General features: G+C 35.8%; 1 protein-coding gene across 2 annotated transcripts in view; it reads left to right on the forward strand.

Annotated features, from left to right (window-relative positions):
- The window catches only part of hhip (hedgehog interacting protein), a 46,086-nt gene that overhangs the window by 20,738 nt on the left and 8,822 nt on the right, over positions 1-16,526 (forward strand). For both annotated transcript variants that reach the window (XM_088633120.1, XM_088633121.1), the window contains exons 5-11: positions 2,783-2,934; positions 4,091-4,264; positions 4,913-5,056; positions 5,574-5,695; positions 8,330-8,453; positions 9,625-9,755; positions 12,849-12,930. In XM_088633120.1, the coding sequence (XP_088489246.1) occupies positions 2,783-2,934; positions 4,091-4,264; positions 4,913-5,056; positions 5,574-5,695; positions 8,330-8,453; positions 9,625-9,755; positions 12,849-12,930 (929 nt within the window). The remainder of the gene's footprint in view (positions 1-2,782; positions 2,935-4,090; positions 4,265-4,912; positions 5,057-5,573; positions 5,696-8,329; positions 8,454-9,624; positions 9,756-12,848; positions 12,931-16,526) is intronic.

Genomic DNA, 16,526 nt, shown 5'->3' on the forward strand with positions numbered 1-16,526 from the left:
CAATAAGAAAGAATAACACAACAGAAATAATTAAACCTCAAATTTAATTATATCAGTATTATAGGGGTATATATTTATAGAGTGGTTAAAGGTTTTGTTGTCATGACTAGAGGGTTGTGGGTTCAAGTCTGGGCTGGAATGCTGTTTTTGTACCTTTGAGCCAGGTACTTCACCTGGATTGCTGTAGTCAGTGTACTGCTGTATAGACTGGTTCTCTGACTAATCTTGTTAAGTAAATGAAAGAACTGTGCTATAAAATGGAAATATTAAAAATATCAACTTTATTGCTGCTTCAGCTTAGTGAAAATCTAGTTTGAAATTGTATTTGAGGATTGTCTTTGAGGTAGATGGCTTTCATTAAATCGGTTTCATGGACTTGTTTTTCTCATTTGCCTGAACCTGCACTCTGCACACTGAGTGTAAAGTAGTGTCTATATAAGTATATACTACAACCTGCATTCTTTAGTTTAACTATTTCAAGAGTGATCAAAACAAAAACATTTTTTCAACAGTTATTCAACTATTCAACAATATTTCGTCTTTAGAACTTTATTTCACTTTCACAACAAAGTATGAGGAGGTACATCACAGCACTTTCCTCCCCCTTATCCTGCATTGGAAGTCCTCTGAGTGATAATAGTGGATAGTTGTGCACCAGGTACTTGCAGAACAGATGGAAAGTGACAGCGGTCCTCAAGAGAAATATGCAGCGATTTCACTCACAAATCTCATATTTTATTGCGTTATACTGAACAATCCAGCTGGATTGCAGGAACTCTGGGGCTCTTGTGTATCACACCTACCTAAATTCAGCTCAGCTAAAAGGACCTGGTGCTACTGAGTTTTAAATAATTAAAGTATCAGTATAAATAACAAGTATCAGCATCCAGTATACCAGTGTGCTGTACTTCTATACTGACTAATGGCGTGCGATACAGAAAGGTCAGCAGTGACCATTTTGTTGTAATAATTCTTTTATCCAGCACATAACTTAAATAAAAAATTAAATCTCATAAAATGACTTGCATGGTAAAATCAGCTCCTTACAACTTGTGGAGAAACCTAATTCATTTAAGGATCATAAATTGAGTGCTTTATTTATTTGCCATTGTCAGATCATTACGGAGAAGTTTCAGTATGGAACAAATGTGCAACACCAAGAAATGAATTTATGTGTGCGTGCTGTATCCTTCTGGGTCTGATTGAAAATGATTGCAGAATTTACTTCTTAAGACAGTTTATTAGCTGTAGCCTGCCTTCTTCATTACACTGTGGGAAGGATCATTAGCAAAAGCTTATATTTCAGTGCATTTACGATTGTTTCTTGGTGGTCCTGAAGTAAAATGTGAAATACTCCTTGGAAGACCTTGCCTGACACTTTTCTCCAAAGTCTATTTTGATTTCCAGGCTATTGAATCTGAAGATTAATATAAGGGTGAAATAAAAATGAAGGTGAAAAGCAGCAGTAAAATGTCCTCACCTCAGTCTTCTTATTAATAAAACTGAGAGGTACAGTATGGCTTAGAAATAAAGGGCTAATGAACAAAACATATTATTCCGCTGAATAAAAGCCTAAAAGATGTAGTCAGACATGCTGAGTACCGTTTGTTTCTGAAAATTTTGGCATGAGGTTTCCTTTAGCCATCAATGATCTTCTGCGTTCAAGCATATCTGGCCCTAAATCCATACTCCCTGACCTGCATTATGGCCCTTTGTCTTTTCCACAAAATTTAGCTGCGCTTTTTTGGCCTTTCCATTATGTCAGGTTCATTCAGTTTTACTATCAAGCTCTCTGCAGATTCTGTCTAACCATATGCCGCAAGGGTGGAAAAGTGAAAAGGCTTTCAGCCGGTGTGGTATGACAACAGAACAGACTAATTCATTCAGGGTGTTATCACTGCAGGAGACTGTTAGCTCCATTTCATAACAGATCTCAAGTTTTGTTTTATTTCGTTTTGTTTTTAATCCTTACCCTTTCCTTATACAGACTGAGGAGTCGGGGGGGGGATGGGGTTTTGAGGAGGGGGATGGTGGTCTGAATGCGATAAACTTAAACTAAAACAAGGGCCTCAGGAGTACGTTGCAAACATTCTTAGCATAAACGCCTAACGTTCTGTTCATTCCTTTCCTTTTTTTTTTTAAAAAAGAGCATGATTGCCTTGCCCAGAGACAGAAACGATGTAGCTGCTTATTAAAGCTAACTATGATGAAAAGACCACCAGAGTAGTGACAACTGATGTAGTTGCCTCCAGGGTAAAACAAAGGTTTACGTATTACACAAGCAATTTAACTGTTTTCTAAACATGTTGCCAAGACAGTGGGAGTTGGCAGCTAACTCCATGTTTTAGGTTTTTTTGGTTTCTGTACGGATTAAAAGTGACTGAAGATCCTGAACTTTTGTGTCTTCTATGAACTACAAGCAACCTAATAAATTCTTTTCGGCACTTAAACCAGTATTCATGGATGCCTCCAAAGATTATGTGCACAAATCACTTCACAATGGGGCTGTAAGAGGGCCTGCTCATAGATAAGCTCTCAAGACAGCTGCGTGCACTGTGGCCATGAGGCAGAGCTGCCTGAAGTAAAATGTTTTATAATCATTTTTTATGCAGTAGTCAAGGAGAGAAAAGAAAAGGAAAGTTAAGGCACAGATTATCCACAGGGTAACAGGGAGAGAGAGAGAGAAAAAGCAAGCAGGAGAAGGGCTCTCTTTGCTTCAAGTCGCAACACAGTGAAGAACATAATTAACTTCACCATTCTTTGTGATTTCGTTTGACTGCAGGGAGGAGATGAAAGGGGACTTTTAAGCCTTGCATTCCATCCCAATTACAAGAAAAATGGAAAGCTCTACGTCTCGTATACCACCAACCAAGAGCGGTGGGCCATCGGACCACACGACCACATTCTTCGAGTGGTGGAATATACAGTATCCAGGTACTAGACAGCAAGCAAAACGTCACCGCAGGTGGTGAAACTAATGCTTCCACAAGGATACATGTGTGTATTTGCTTTATCAAACTAAAAACTGGCCTTCCAAAGTGCTGTCACATCAATCTTAAAACAGTACTTTTTACTAGATTTAAAACAATTCATCTTTAGAGATATGAGATAGATATAATAGGAAAATACAACACCTTTTCTTGTTTTTAATGAGCTCCCTTCTTAGTTAATTTGGTTTTGTAGAATTGGCACATTCTTTATAAAACCTGTTCACCGACAGTCTTGTTCTTTTTACATATTATTACCGTATTGTTTTCAGTAGGCTTTTCTACTTTAATTCTTTAAGGTGTTGGTGATGCTCTTTTCTATTATCATGAAAATATTACAATTCAGAATATTGTTTCCAAACAATTCTGTATTATTCTGTATTTCTAAATTATTATTTATTAACTTTACTTGCTTATTATAGTAAAATACTGCTTTAGGCAGTCTGGCAATGTGGTTAGGAAATAAGACCAAATAATTACACTAAATTGAAATATTACATTTAGGGCAATTAATGCATTACCTTGTGGGTGTAACCTTTGGGTGAGTAAGTTAAATAATATGCGGTTTTTAGAATATGTATACTGGCCTATCACTTTATTAATAGTTGGTCCTTACTCATGCTATGATGGTGGTTTTCTTATCAGTCTCTTCCCTCAGGTTCTGGAAAGGCCTAACCTTCAAATGCCACATTAATTATCAAGCAGAAGAAATTAATTGGTTTAGAGCCCTTGTTGTTACCTGCGGGCTATCTTAAGTAAGCAGTGGCAGTGTTTCCACATTTTTCATTGGAATTCAGAAAGAACAGACTTTTTACCATCCTCCTTTAGTTTGTGTTTTTTCCCAACTTTTTCCCCCATGGAATACTCTTGTGATGAGTATCAATTATTCATCTTTCCTTTGTTTGCTTTAGAAAACGTATTGAAAGAAAAAATAATAAGGGTAGCGCACAATTCCAGGAGCCTGGATTATCTTTCTACAATTACAAAAGCAGTTAGAAATGCTGCTTTTGAGAAAACAAATTACATTTAATGAGAATACTGTGGTTTTTCCAGGAGTTTTGTGTGCTGAGTTCGATGTTTGTCTTTCCACTGGGCTGTTTCAGGAAAAACCCCAACCAGGTGGACCCCAGGACAGTGAGAACATTGATAGAAGTAGCAGAACTGCACAGAAAGCACCTGGGAGGGCAGCTGCTCTTTGGGCCTGATGGCTTCCTGCATATTTTCCTAGGTGATGGGATGATCACGCTAGATGACATGGAGGAGATGGATGGGTTAAGGTAAAATGACGAGATACTGGCATGAGTCAAGCTGCTATTGCTTCACTGTGGTGAGCTTCAATGCATCTTCAATGTGTCTGGAGTCTGCAGCCATAAGCTGGACCATCACGTGCCTAATATAACTCACACAGGGCAAGAAAATTCAAATTCACTTAAAATTAAAGATGTGAAACAAATTAAGACATGATAGACTAATGTGAAATATCTTTGCTACTTATTAAACCAACACAGCAAAACTTTCTTCAGTGCAAATTACCTTATAGCTTCAATCTAGATTACAAAATGATCAGATGGACATAGTTATATTTCCAATTAAGATTCTATTTATTATAATGCTTCAAAATTACAATTACCTTTTCCTGTCATTTGCAAAGGGTGTATTAAGCGTCCTCAACTTTATCTTAGTGAAAGTCCTAAAAAAACCTAGTTACAGTATATCCTAGAGAGATGTTACAAAGTAATGTCAATTTCTGATTAGAAGAACCTTTCACATTATTAAATTGTTTAAAGAAGTTAGTCTCCAGCTTTAGAGATTTTTTTCAGCATTATGATAAATTTAAATCTTTTTCGCACACCACTGTAAATATCTCAGACTAAATAATCTTCTCATATCACGTTGTTTCCCTAAAACATGTGCTGTCTTTTTAGTGATTTCACAGGCTCAGTTCTTCGGCTTGATGTCGACACAGATTGCTGCAATGCTCCGTATTCCATTCCAAGAAACAATCCCTACTTCAACAGCACTAACCAGCCACCTGAAATTTTTGCACATGGACTGCATAACCCAGGCAGGTAAGTGGGTACATGCTAAAATGTTTAATAAATGTTGTCATTTAAGGGGTGGGTGAGGTGTTTGTTAACTGTGGAGGTAGATATCAAACATTGTTAGATACATAAGAGCAGCAACACATTCAATCCCCTGCAATTCTTCTACAGTCTTTGAATGAAGAGAACTGGATTAGCTCTGGGTTTTTTTCTGTGTAACTAACAGATCATGTAATAATTCCATTCATTCTCCAACTGTACCCTGACTGCTTTCAGATTTAAACTACTCCATGCTGGTGTTGTTGGACCTGAGGCAAAAGGTATTTCACAAGAAACCAATGAAAACAATCTAAAAATGTTCCTTTACCAATGAGTCATAATTGCCAGTAAGTTCTGAAAAAAAATCCCCTGGTAAGGTCCAAAGATGTCAGGGCCATTACATAGTGACCACTGTGTGTTCCAAAACAAATCTCTTCTCATTCAAATGTATTGTGCCAATAATGACCTAAATTTCTCACAGTGTATGTTTTTACATGTATTTCAGGTGTGCAGTGGATCAGCATCACCAAGACACGAATGGGAGTCTTCTGATTCTTTGTACTGATTCCAGTAGCAGAAACTCCTCCTCAGGCAGAATACTGCAGATGTTGAAGGGTAAAGATTATGGTAAGTTCTGAAAGATGAACACATTTTTTGTGGTTACAGTCAGAATTGTGAGATTTATTGATTCAGTATTTTCTTAAATCAATTGCAAAGTGAAAATGAATTTGATTTTTAAGTAAACATAGGATAAATAAACATATGACATCCACGGATGTTTAAGATCTAAAATTACATTACACATATGACTTATTTTTCGTTTTTAATCAGTAAAGTAAACTGCAGCATGTCAGTCTAATTATGTCTAAGTACCCAAGACAATCAGGTTCCTCAGCTGAGTACCCAGGACAATCTGGTTCCTAAACTGAGTACTCAAGACTACAAGGTTTCTACATTCATTTGTTTTTATTGCTAACTGAAAATGATCCAATGATTAATTTTCTTTAATACAATTAAATAAAGCAAATAAATGTTAGTGTATAAAATAATGTAAAATGTATAGTTACATTTTTTAATCTCACAAAAGATCATCTGACTTGATTTTTAAAAGTCATTTGTTTTCTCATGCACTGCCACAAGTAATTAACTGCTACCAAACTGTAAATTTGTTTGTATTTGATGTTCTACATGATAATTTAATTTTACAATCTTAGATTTGTAGAATTCACTTTACAGTATGTCTCAATAACCATCTGTAACTAGGTGCATAATGACTTCCTAGTGAACCTCTCCAGATATCACTTTATATCATGTTTTACAGCCACAGGAAAATGTTTATGAACTCAAAAGAAGTGAAATTTTAAAAACGTGTCACCTAATTAATCCGTATCTCTGTAATTCTGTAATTTCAGCAGAGACACTTTAATAAAAGACAGTCTGGTGTGTCAGTCTGGTATGCAATATAAATAATCTATGTATTAATGAGCATTAAAGACAAAGCTTTGGCTCTGTTACAGGAGCAAATGGATAAAACCGTATACCTGTAAGATATTGCTGAAAAAGTGAAACCAATATCATTAAATAGTTTATTGTCAGAACAATGGTGCTTCCTCTGGAAACAAAAATTGTTCTCAGGTTTTTGTTGTCTACTTCTGGGCTCTAATTACAAAAAAAAAACACTGGCTCCACACAGGGAGTGCTATCTGAGCTTCCCAACAGAAACGACTCTACACCCCTCAGCTATAATGAAAACCACTTCCCTTGCTATTCTGTCTGGGCCTCTCCCAGACAAACCACAGATTGGGCCAAATTATGGGGAACGTTACAGTATTTTTGTTGCGTGTCCCTTTAAGATAATGAGGCCAAATTAGCTGACTTCATATATATATATATGACTGAATATCTCCCTTTCAGGAATGACCGTTTTATATCTTATCGCAAATTAAATATTTAAGTACTGAATAGCTAAAAACACCATATAAGTTATATTAGATTCCTTGTAGGTTTGGGTCTGACACTTGTCCAAAGTTGAAGGTTGTCCTGTCAAACATTTTCAGGATTGAATCATCTCTTCCAAGGCATTGAGGGAAGCAGAATAATGCATCCCTTTTACTTACAACCAGATCTGACTGTAATTCTTTCTGTTACTTTTTCTATCCTCCTTATTTGCCTCAGGGGTCCCCATACTGCCCTACCGTGTTTGTGCTGGGATAAAGAACCTGTTAACTGAGGCCTATACAAACTATGTACATGTCCACAATGTTTTACAAAAGGAGTGATTTGTTCATATTCATCTGATTTCCCTTTATGTGTTTTTCACATATTCCAGAGGCTTCAGACAAATTAATGTGCAGCGCAAAATGAATCAAAGCTTTAAACCTCAGAAGAGCTTATCGCTAGCCACCATGTGGTTCATTAAGTGAAGTCTGTACTACATTACTATTGGAAGTATGTGACCTACACTGAATTATAGCAGCCGCATTTTGGGGACTAAGCTAAGTAAAATCAGGCATGGTGTCCTTTTAAGTTGGTCTGCTATAAATGCAGTCTTGGCTTTTGTTAAATCTCTATGCAGATGTGCATGTTTAAGTTCTGGGACTGGTTTTAATATACAACCATTGCTTATGCAGAAACCCCCAACAAACTTATTCAATAACCCTTGTGTCTATAAAAGACAGCTTTATATCCTTTGTGTTGAAGATTGACTCCAGATATATCAGGAATCAGTTTGGACTAAAAAAGAGAGAGCTGGTTGAGTGCCTTCAATAGAATTGAAATACTTATCCAGGGTACATTAATTTGGTTATGGTGCCTAATTTTGCATATTTTCTTGCTATATGTTCTAAAAGACATGTAATGTTTTTTTCTGCAATACCTAAATTTTATGTTTAAGGTTTTCCATGTTAGAAAGAGACTATAATAATAATTCAAAAACTCCCCACTTTTGTTGTGTTGTAAGAAAATGATTCAGTTCATATTTTCTATTGAATCATTTACAGGTTGGACATTACATTTTGCTCTGCCATTTTATTGTAGAATTTCAGTTTCATCTTGAATTATGGATGTTAAATATTTCAATAAAGATCATAGATAACACCATTCCTAACAACTTTAAGGGTACTCAAGTCTCCAGACAAGCAAAACTGTGGGTAATACAGTTACCCTTCTGTGCTCTTAAAGAGAACACAAGGTCACATTTACATTGAAAAAAATACTTTCAAACTTAGATAATATCAGCAGTCTGTCCCACTTCTTTTACAGAAAACGAGCCCTCACTCTTCGATTTAAAATTAACCAGTAGTGGACCCCCAGTTGGTGGGTTTATATATAGAGGCTGCCAATCAAGAAGGCTGTATGGGAGTTTTGTCTTTGGGGACAGAAATGGGTAAGTGTGTGATGATTTGCAAAGGAAGGCATTATCACCCAGTATTTAGTTCTGATAATGCATTGAGCAACCACATCATATGCATTTACAGATATAGTTATAAATTGAATCACCGATGTTTCATCAGTATATTGAACCTACATTCAGTTGTTCTCCAAGTGCTGCATAGAATCCACGTTTTTTAAGACAATTCAACTTAGCAAAGTGTCTTAATAAGGTTTGGTTTTCAGTTAATTGATCTAAGAATTTCAGTGTGCATTAAAGTCTAATTTTACTGAATACTAAACTCATGGCAATAGATTTAAAAACTAGAATGTAATTAGGAAGGTTGGCCTAAAAGAAGCGAATATTTTGCAGATATTATGCCACACTAGGATAAGAAATAAGAAAAGAGAGGTTGTATATTTTTATTTTATTTTAGTGTTAACGGTATTAAATAGTTTCCCTTTCTATGATTTGGAGATACATTTCATGTTAATTTTTTATTTATATATTTATTTTTTGCCTTTTTATTATTGCACATAGTAAATTTTATGGTGTTGGTATTAACTATTATGTATTATGGTATAAAGTCATTCGATTTCTATGTGTTTCTTATTGAGAAAAAAAATAGAAAATCTAAATCTTATTTTTTTAAAAAATTAAAATAAAATGTAGACCTGAAAAACAGCTTCATTTTCTCATACCCTTAATTCTGAGGTCTGTGTCATGCTAGGGTCAGATAGAATAACACCACTGCTGGATAGCTACTTTTACAGAGTCCTCTAGGTTACATGTTCTATATAGTATGGAGAATTTCATTGCTACGATATTGCAACATTGAGTATGGTTTTCCATAGTTTCTCTTCAGAGCAAGAGAAATTATTTCTTGAACATAAAGTACATATACATAAAACCATACGTATATATACACTATATGTAAATGACGATCAATATTTATATGTAAATGGAGATTTGTTCACTTAAGCACAGCTTAGAAAAAATTGATGAAGATTAAAAACCTTTGTGTTCAAAAATAAATACTGCACTGGAGTTTATAAACCGTGAGAGATTACTTGACAGTTTTTCATCAACTGAAGTGCCAGGTTTGTTGTTGCCTTGTGACATCATAAACGAATGAATGGGCTATAATACATTCGTTGACAGCAGGGATTTATCGGTGTTTGTACAGGAGCTTCCGAATCCTCCAGAGATCCTCAGTGGGCCAGGACTGGCAGGAGAAGACCCTGTGCTTTGGCAGCAGCAGCTCCTGTGGCAGCTCTCTCGTGGGTCACATCCTGGGATTTGGAGAAGACGAGTTAGGTAAGCATGGTCTTAGCTCTGCGTCACTCTGCTCTTCAAAGACGAGAACTTTAAACTTAAGATTTATGTCACTGTGACACACCCTGGGCTGGATGTCATAAAACAGGAATGTTCATTGGCTGGTCCAGGTGAAACACACACAAAACAGCAGTAAGGTAAAGAGTTAGTGCCCTTTCATTTACAGCTCCAAAAAATTAAAAAACAAAAATCAGACAAACTCTAAACAGCTCTTTGAACTTCTTCAAATTCTTCCAAATTCACTCACTATCCTCACTATTACAGGCAGCTTAACTGCTTTAACTGGTAGATTTCCAAACAACTCACAAATACAGGACTCAGAATTCTCTCACTACACAATATATTCCCTATGTTCCCAGACAGCAAATCAGACAACCTTGGAAGCCACTGCTTCCTGGTTTTTAAACTGCCAGTCAACCAATTGTTTTCTCCTTACCGGTTGGTCAGGTGACTGAGGATGGCAGGTCATTCCCTATAAATCAATTACAAAGTCTTTGTGGTGAGCACAAAATGAATTTCCAATGTACTTAGGAATTTCAGAAAAACTTGGTTGTTTTCGTGATATAATCAGCCAAATATGCAATATACACAATGTACTGTATCTGGAGTAAATAGATATAATGAATTTAGACGTTTCGAATTTATCATGTTTTCCTGAAATTTTCTTCAGTTTGTCCTATTTTTCCTTACATGAACATACAATATACTGTTTTCTCTATGATACCATTGCCTTTCAAGGATTTCAGCTTTGATTATATTTGCACATTTGTTTGATTTGTTTTATGCTTAAAACTCGATTTATTTGAATACAAAATAACAAATAAAGTAAATGTCATTTTAATTGGTGATTTCATATTTCTAAACAAATTCCTGGGCAGAATTTAAACTTTTTTAAATGTGAAAGTGATTGATAGAGAAATATTGGAAGGTATTCATATTTTAGAATGTGTAATAGCCATAAACAACATGAATCATTTTGAGAATTTTTGAGAATGGTTTAAGATCCCCCTATGGTTTTCAAGTTACTGAACAATTATTTCATTGTAAAGGAATGTAATTATAGAACAAACTCACTATTATGAGAAGTATTAAATTTTCCCTTTGGTATTCTTTTCTTTATTTAGACTATTTAAAAGGGTTAAATCTGAGATTCAAGGCGTTGCCCAATTAAGATTAATTTCTCTGTGCCAGCATCCCAGAACTTGCCTGCAAGTGAAAAAAAAAATTATATCTGATCTCCAATGTATTTTCTATGAGCTATTAAAGCTTTAAATATGGCATCCAGTACTATTCTGTGACTTTCCTAAAGAACACATCAAGACAATTTCCAACCAAGGCAAAGGACTCACCTATGTGTCTTCTGCTTAGGTTGTTTTAAGTGTTTTGTAATTTAATCTAATTTTTAATGTAGAATTTAAATATTTTTATTTTAGTTTGAACTCAAGGCATTGTTATTAAAGTTGTTAATATAAACTGTTGTGCTGATATATTTAAGATTGCAGACAAAATGGATTTAGAAAAAGGTAGTTCTTGTTTACTTAATTTGTTGGATTCTTTGAACATGCAACTGCAGTAATGCATGCAGTCAGGGGATGTGACGTGGCATATGGGGATTTTCAGAAACCTTTTAGGTGTTTCTCCTAAAAATTAATTCACAACTTGTAGGTGGTAAGCATTCAAGAAATACATAAAGAACTTGCTAATAAAATACGGAGAGTATAGTTAAGAGAAGAATGAACAAATTGAATTAATGTAATCAATGGAGTACCCCAGGGATCTGTACTAAGACCTCTGCTCTTCCTAATTTATATCACCCTTTTAGATTATAGTATAGTTAGTAAACTAATCAAAGCTTGCAATTGATATCAAATTAGAAGGATAACTAAGCTCTTTAGAAGCTGCAGATGAAATTAAAAAATATTTCAACAAAATTGCAGACTTGGAAAATACCAGAAAGGTGTGTGCAGTGTAACGTTCAAAAAGCAAAAATATAAACTATATAGGATTGAAAATGCTGACATTGAAGAATCAGTTTATGAAAAATCTAAGGAAACTAAACCATTTTAGTCTTGAATAGAGAAGGCGACTAGGGGACATGATCCAATATTTCAAAAACCTCAAAGCCATTGACAAAATCAACTCAATTGATGGGGCTGACACATGAAACAAAGGACAAGATGGGATAACTAAAGGAAGTGTATTTAAAACTGAGAGCTGAGAACATGTCATTACACAAAAGATGGTGGGGTGTCATTTTTACCTTAGACTAGTGATTCCACTATTTCTTAAGAATATAAGAAAGTTTGCGAAACATGGCCACGCAGACCATGATTATTTGGATGCCAGTAGCTAAATGATCCAAGGATGTCATCCAGACACTGCTTGAAAAGTGAAGTCAGTGTTGGTAGCTTGTTCCAAACTCCCAAGCTGAAACCAGTCTGTTCCCCTGCTGATCCCCCTGTTTTGTAACTATATACAATGAGTTACTGTTTCTTTTTATACATAGATACAGAGGGATAAGATTAGGTATTAGAATTGCTTGTCAATCCTTGGCAGAACTTTAAAAGCTTTAGAAAGCGGACAATCAGAGCATCTGTATCTGCTGAAGATAATTGGCCACTGTCTGAAGGAATAACACATGAATCTAACCACACCAGCTGCATATAACTTGTTCTTTCTAAGACCTCACTGACTAATTACAGCCATGTAATACTTGATTTTCAAAGTATGTTGAGCAAATGACTTAGGGCTTAATAGAATTTGGAGGCGAGGAAAATTCTCACTCTGGCCAGATCTTTGTTTCAATGATCTAGCTAACATTTGTTCAGAATTTGCTAGTGGGAGATAATCTGATTTTTTTGGCAAATAACATGTGTTTACAATTTTTTTTTTTGCCTTCAAGTGCTGTACTGCAGCTACTGCATAGTCTTGCTATTCTTTTCATACGCTACTGCCATGCCACGGCCTATCCCATAAGAGCCATAGACACAAACCAGGGGTCCTGTAGTGCATCTCTATTATTTTGAAATTGTCTAGCAAATGAAAGCTGACTCATGTTTCTGTTCTCTCACACAGGTGAGGTATATATTCTGGCAAGCAGCAAAAGTATGACCCAGTCACACAGTGGGAAGCTTTACAAACTGGTCGACCCTAAAAGGTAAGTTTACCATTTTACTGTACTGCCTTGGAGACTGTGGTCTTGTGTGTGTTAGGAACAGAGCCAACAATGTCCACCAAAACTTGTGTTTCATTGGCTTCATAATGGAAAACAGCAGAGAGAAGTGAAAACAGTTGAAGGCGAGTAATATGAATTGTAAAAAATGTTCTGCTTCATATGACACAGATCTCTAAGAAAAGGCTTCCTTCTATCACACCAGTTTGTTTTCGAGTCACAGAATCAGACAGATGTTCCAGTCATGCACATTGAATATTGATTTATTGTAAAACATCCTACACTAAGCATCTTACCCAGTAAGGCCAATAAAAATAAGTACAGTTAATTAGCCATAGGTACAGTCCTTGACTATTACCAACTAAACTGGACTCAAAATTGTTGGGCTTTCCATATATACATACCCACTGTACATAATTTATGATGTATGTAGTTTCATTATTTTCTAAACTCTCAAGAAACAAGCATATATTGGAACTGAAATGATTCCAGATACATTATCCATGCTAAGGCTAACACAAAAACATCAGCATTTTGTGATTCTATTACATCACAATAAATGACATTATTATTTGGTGCAATTCATGGGTGAAGGCTGATTAGACTTTAAACTCACTCATCTGAGTAACACACAGGCACGTGGTATGACAGGCCATTTCACTGTAGATGCAGTCAGAGAACATTTACAAGGTCTTTACTCCAAATTGTCATTCAACAATTAAGTACTAGCATAATTTTAAAAAGTCACTCTTTGATTTTATAAAAAAGCACAATGGATATGAATTCCGTAAGTGTACAGTAGTGATTCATTTTCTCTTTTCATCCAGTGGGGTGAAAGAACAAATTAAGAATTTACTAATGCTGAAGGCATTCACCATATCAATGAACTTAACTGAATCCACAAAGCTGAACTAAATGAGGAAAAGCTGTTTTCTAAAGTTCCCAAAAGTGAATCTACCCTTTTGGGGTTAAAGTGTCTTGGAAGTTTTTTTGTGTAAATTACAATAGAAATTGATCCCTTGCTAATTATTTCTAGGTGATGACAGTGCCACCCAAGTCTAATGCAATTAATTAGAGCGCAGATGTTTCTGCAGTTCCCAGTCAAGGCCGTTGTGCTACTTTTTATTTATGTTTTCTGGCATTGCAACATTTTCCAAAGAACAATTCTTTCCACCATCTATTGGGTTGTTTAGTCTGTTGGTCTGTGGGTCTGAGTTAATTTTACACATCAAACCCATTATTAGTATCTAATTACAAGGGGGCTCACTTGCCTGACCTTGGCTTTGTGTTCAAGTTGCCTGATCAAGTAGGGTGGTCTTGTAGTGATATACCTGGAACACTGGACCTCCCAATGGAGCATTTACATGTTTGTGTGTTGCGTGTTTGGGGGTGATTGGAAGCGAACATGCACATAATGTTTTGATCATGGCAAAACTATCTGGGTGCACGCAGAGAGAGAAAAAATGACTTAAAACTTCTGGGACATTTCAGTAAACATTTCCCCACATAACCAACTTGATTCGTACTTATTTGTTTGTCAGCAGAGTAAAGTAGAATATAAATAGGCCACCATGTTTAAAAAATATATGGATCTACATCCCATGTGTATAAAAATGTTGACCGTTGACTAGTAAAAGAAATTAAAATATTTTAAATGCCTTAAAGCACTGTTTAGTTAAGCCCATTTCATATGGAGCTAAAACATTTTCTGAAGCTTTAAAAGTGGATTGTAATGTTTTCCTATAATTAAACCAATGTAATGTCTGATTAAGACACTGAATGCTTCATTGAAAATTCCTTATCTCAATTGCTTTGCCACACGCAGTCGTGATTCCCCTGTGAGCTATGGTCATTAACAGTTTTTATTCATTCCTAGCATTGAAGCTGAATCTCAGAAAGGAAAGGGGAAGCTTTTAATTTAGGCTTGATGAGAAACAAAGTGGCAAAGACAGTACTGACTACCATATTCCACATTAAAACCTTACGTAACAGAATAAGCTTTAAATAATAAAACACAAGTGCAGATTTCAGCAGAGTACTTAATTATATACTGTAACCTGGGACTAAATCAGAGATTATGAGTATCTTATGTGAGTTTATAGGAAATTATTTTTTTCTATCACTGTGATATTATCTGTAAAAATCAAGACATACATATAATATAGACATTAACTAATAAAAAATAGTTTGAAAGAATGTTATTTGGGTCAGACAGGATTGGTAGCTGTTAGTGTAAAGCCAGTATAGTGTATGTGCTTTAGATTGCAGCTGTGGTTAAAATGTGCGTATCCACAAGAATTTTTTTTTTTTTCATTTACTCAAGCTTATTTGCCCACCGACTTATTGAAAGCATGTGGTTGCAGGAATTTCAGAAGAGACTAAAACTTTTCTCAACATTCAATGGACCATATTATATTACACATTAGTTACAGAAGGAGGAAATGACATTGTCCAGGGTTCTTGAGTCTTGACACCATGAAACTACAACCCTAATTAATCACCAAAAACCTCTTATTTCTGAGGGTCACCAAAGTTGTTAAGGAGAAGATGAGCACTGCTGTGCATGTCTCACAGAGCTCAACAGCAAGATTGGCCTAAGCATCTGATTGGCCTAGAGCAACAATACGCAGTAAATTATTTTGTACAATTTACACAATGGAAGAAACCATTGAAAGGCTTTAACAATAGAACTAGATAACAAAAAAAAAGAAAAAAGGGTTTTTTGGCAGAGCCTCAACTTTACACCCATCCATCCATTTTCTAACCGTTTAATCCAATTCAGGGTCACGGGGGAGCCTATCCCAGCAAGCATCAGGCTCAAGGCTGGGACAGGCTCCAGCTCCCCTGTGACCCTGAATTGGATAAAACGGTGTGATGGACACCAGTCCATTATAGGGCACACACACAGGGACAGAAACGAGACATGCACACACTCACAACAGGGCCAGTTTTCCCAGAAGACCATTAACCTGCCAGCATTGGACTGTGGGAGGAAACTGAAGCTCACAGAATAAACTCACACAAACACAGTGAGAACACACAGACACGCAGACAGCACCCCAGGGCCCCAGCGCTATACACTGCTATATTAAAAATGCAATGAGCTTTATTAATACTAATTCCCCCCTCCCCACATAAGAAGAGCCTTCTAAATGTGTCAAAAGTGATTTTGAAAGGTGTTTGCTTCTAAAAAAAAATAATCAAATTTTGCAATAATTTTCCTCATTTATATACTCATCTTACACTAGTGCACTAAGTTATTTTTTGTTGTAATTTATTTGTTAGTTTTTCTAGACACGTACAAAGAATTAATGAAAACATTCAGCCAACTGATGAAAACATTGGTATAGACCTAAATGTCTGATAAATAAGCTATTTGTTTTCTGAAAATGACCGGGTGTCTTCATGCCATTTATATAGCTTTAAGCTGCAGTTTTCCCTTGTGCGCACCGTGAGGCTGTGTGTGCACATTGCTGAAGTGTCTCCTGACTAGAACAATAGTTTTTTATGCATTCCAGCATGAAAGCAGCTGATTTCTTTCTCTCCTATTCATTTCCAAAAGAGCCATGCACAGGACAGTC

Source organism: Lepisosteus platostomus, chromosome 1, assembly GCF_059453375.1.
Source record: "Lepisosteus platostomus isolate fLepPlt1 chromosome 1, fLepPlt1.hap1, whole genome shotgun sequence".
NCBI classification, from domain to species: Eukaryota; Metazoa; Chordata; class Actinopteri; order Semionotiformes; family Lepisosteidae; genus Lepisosteus; species Lepisosteus platostomus.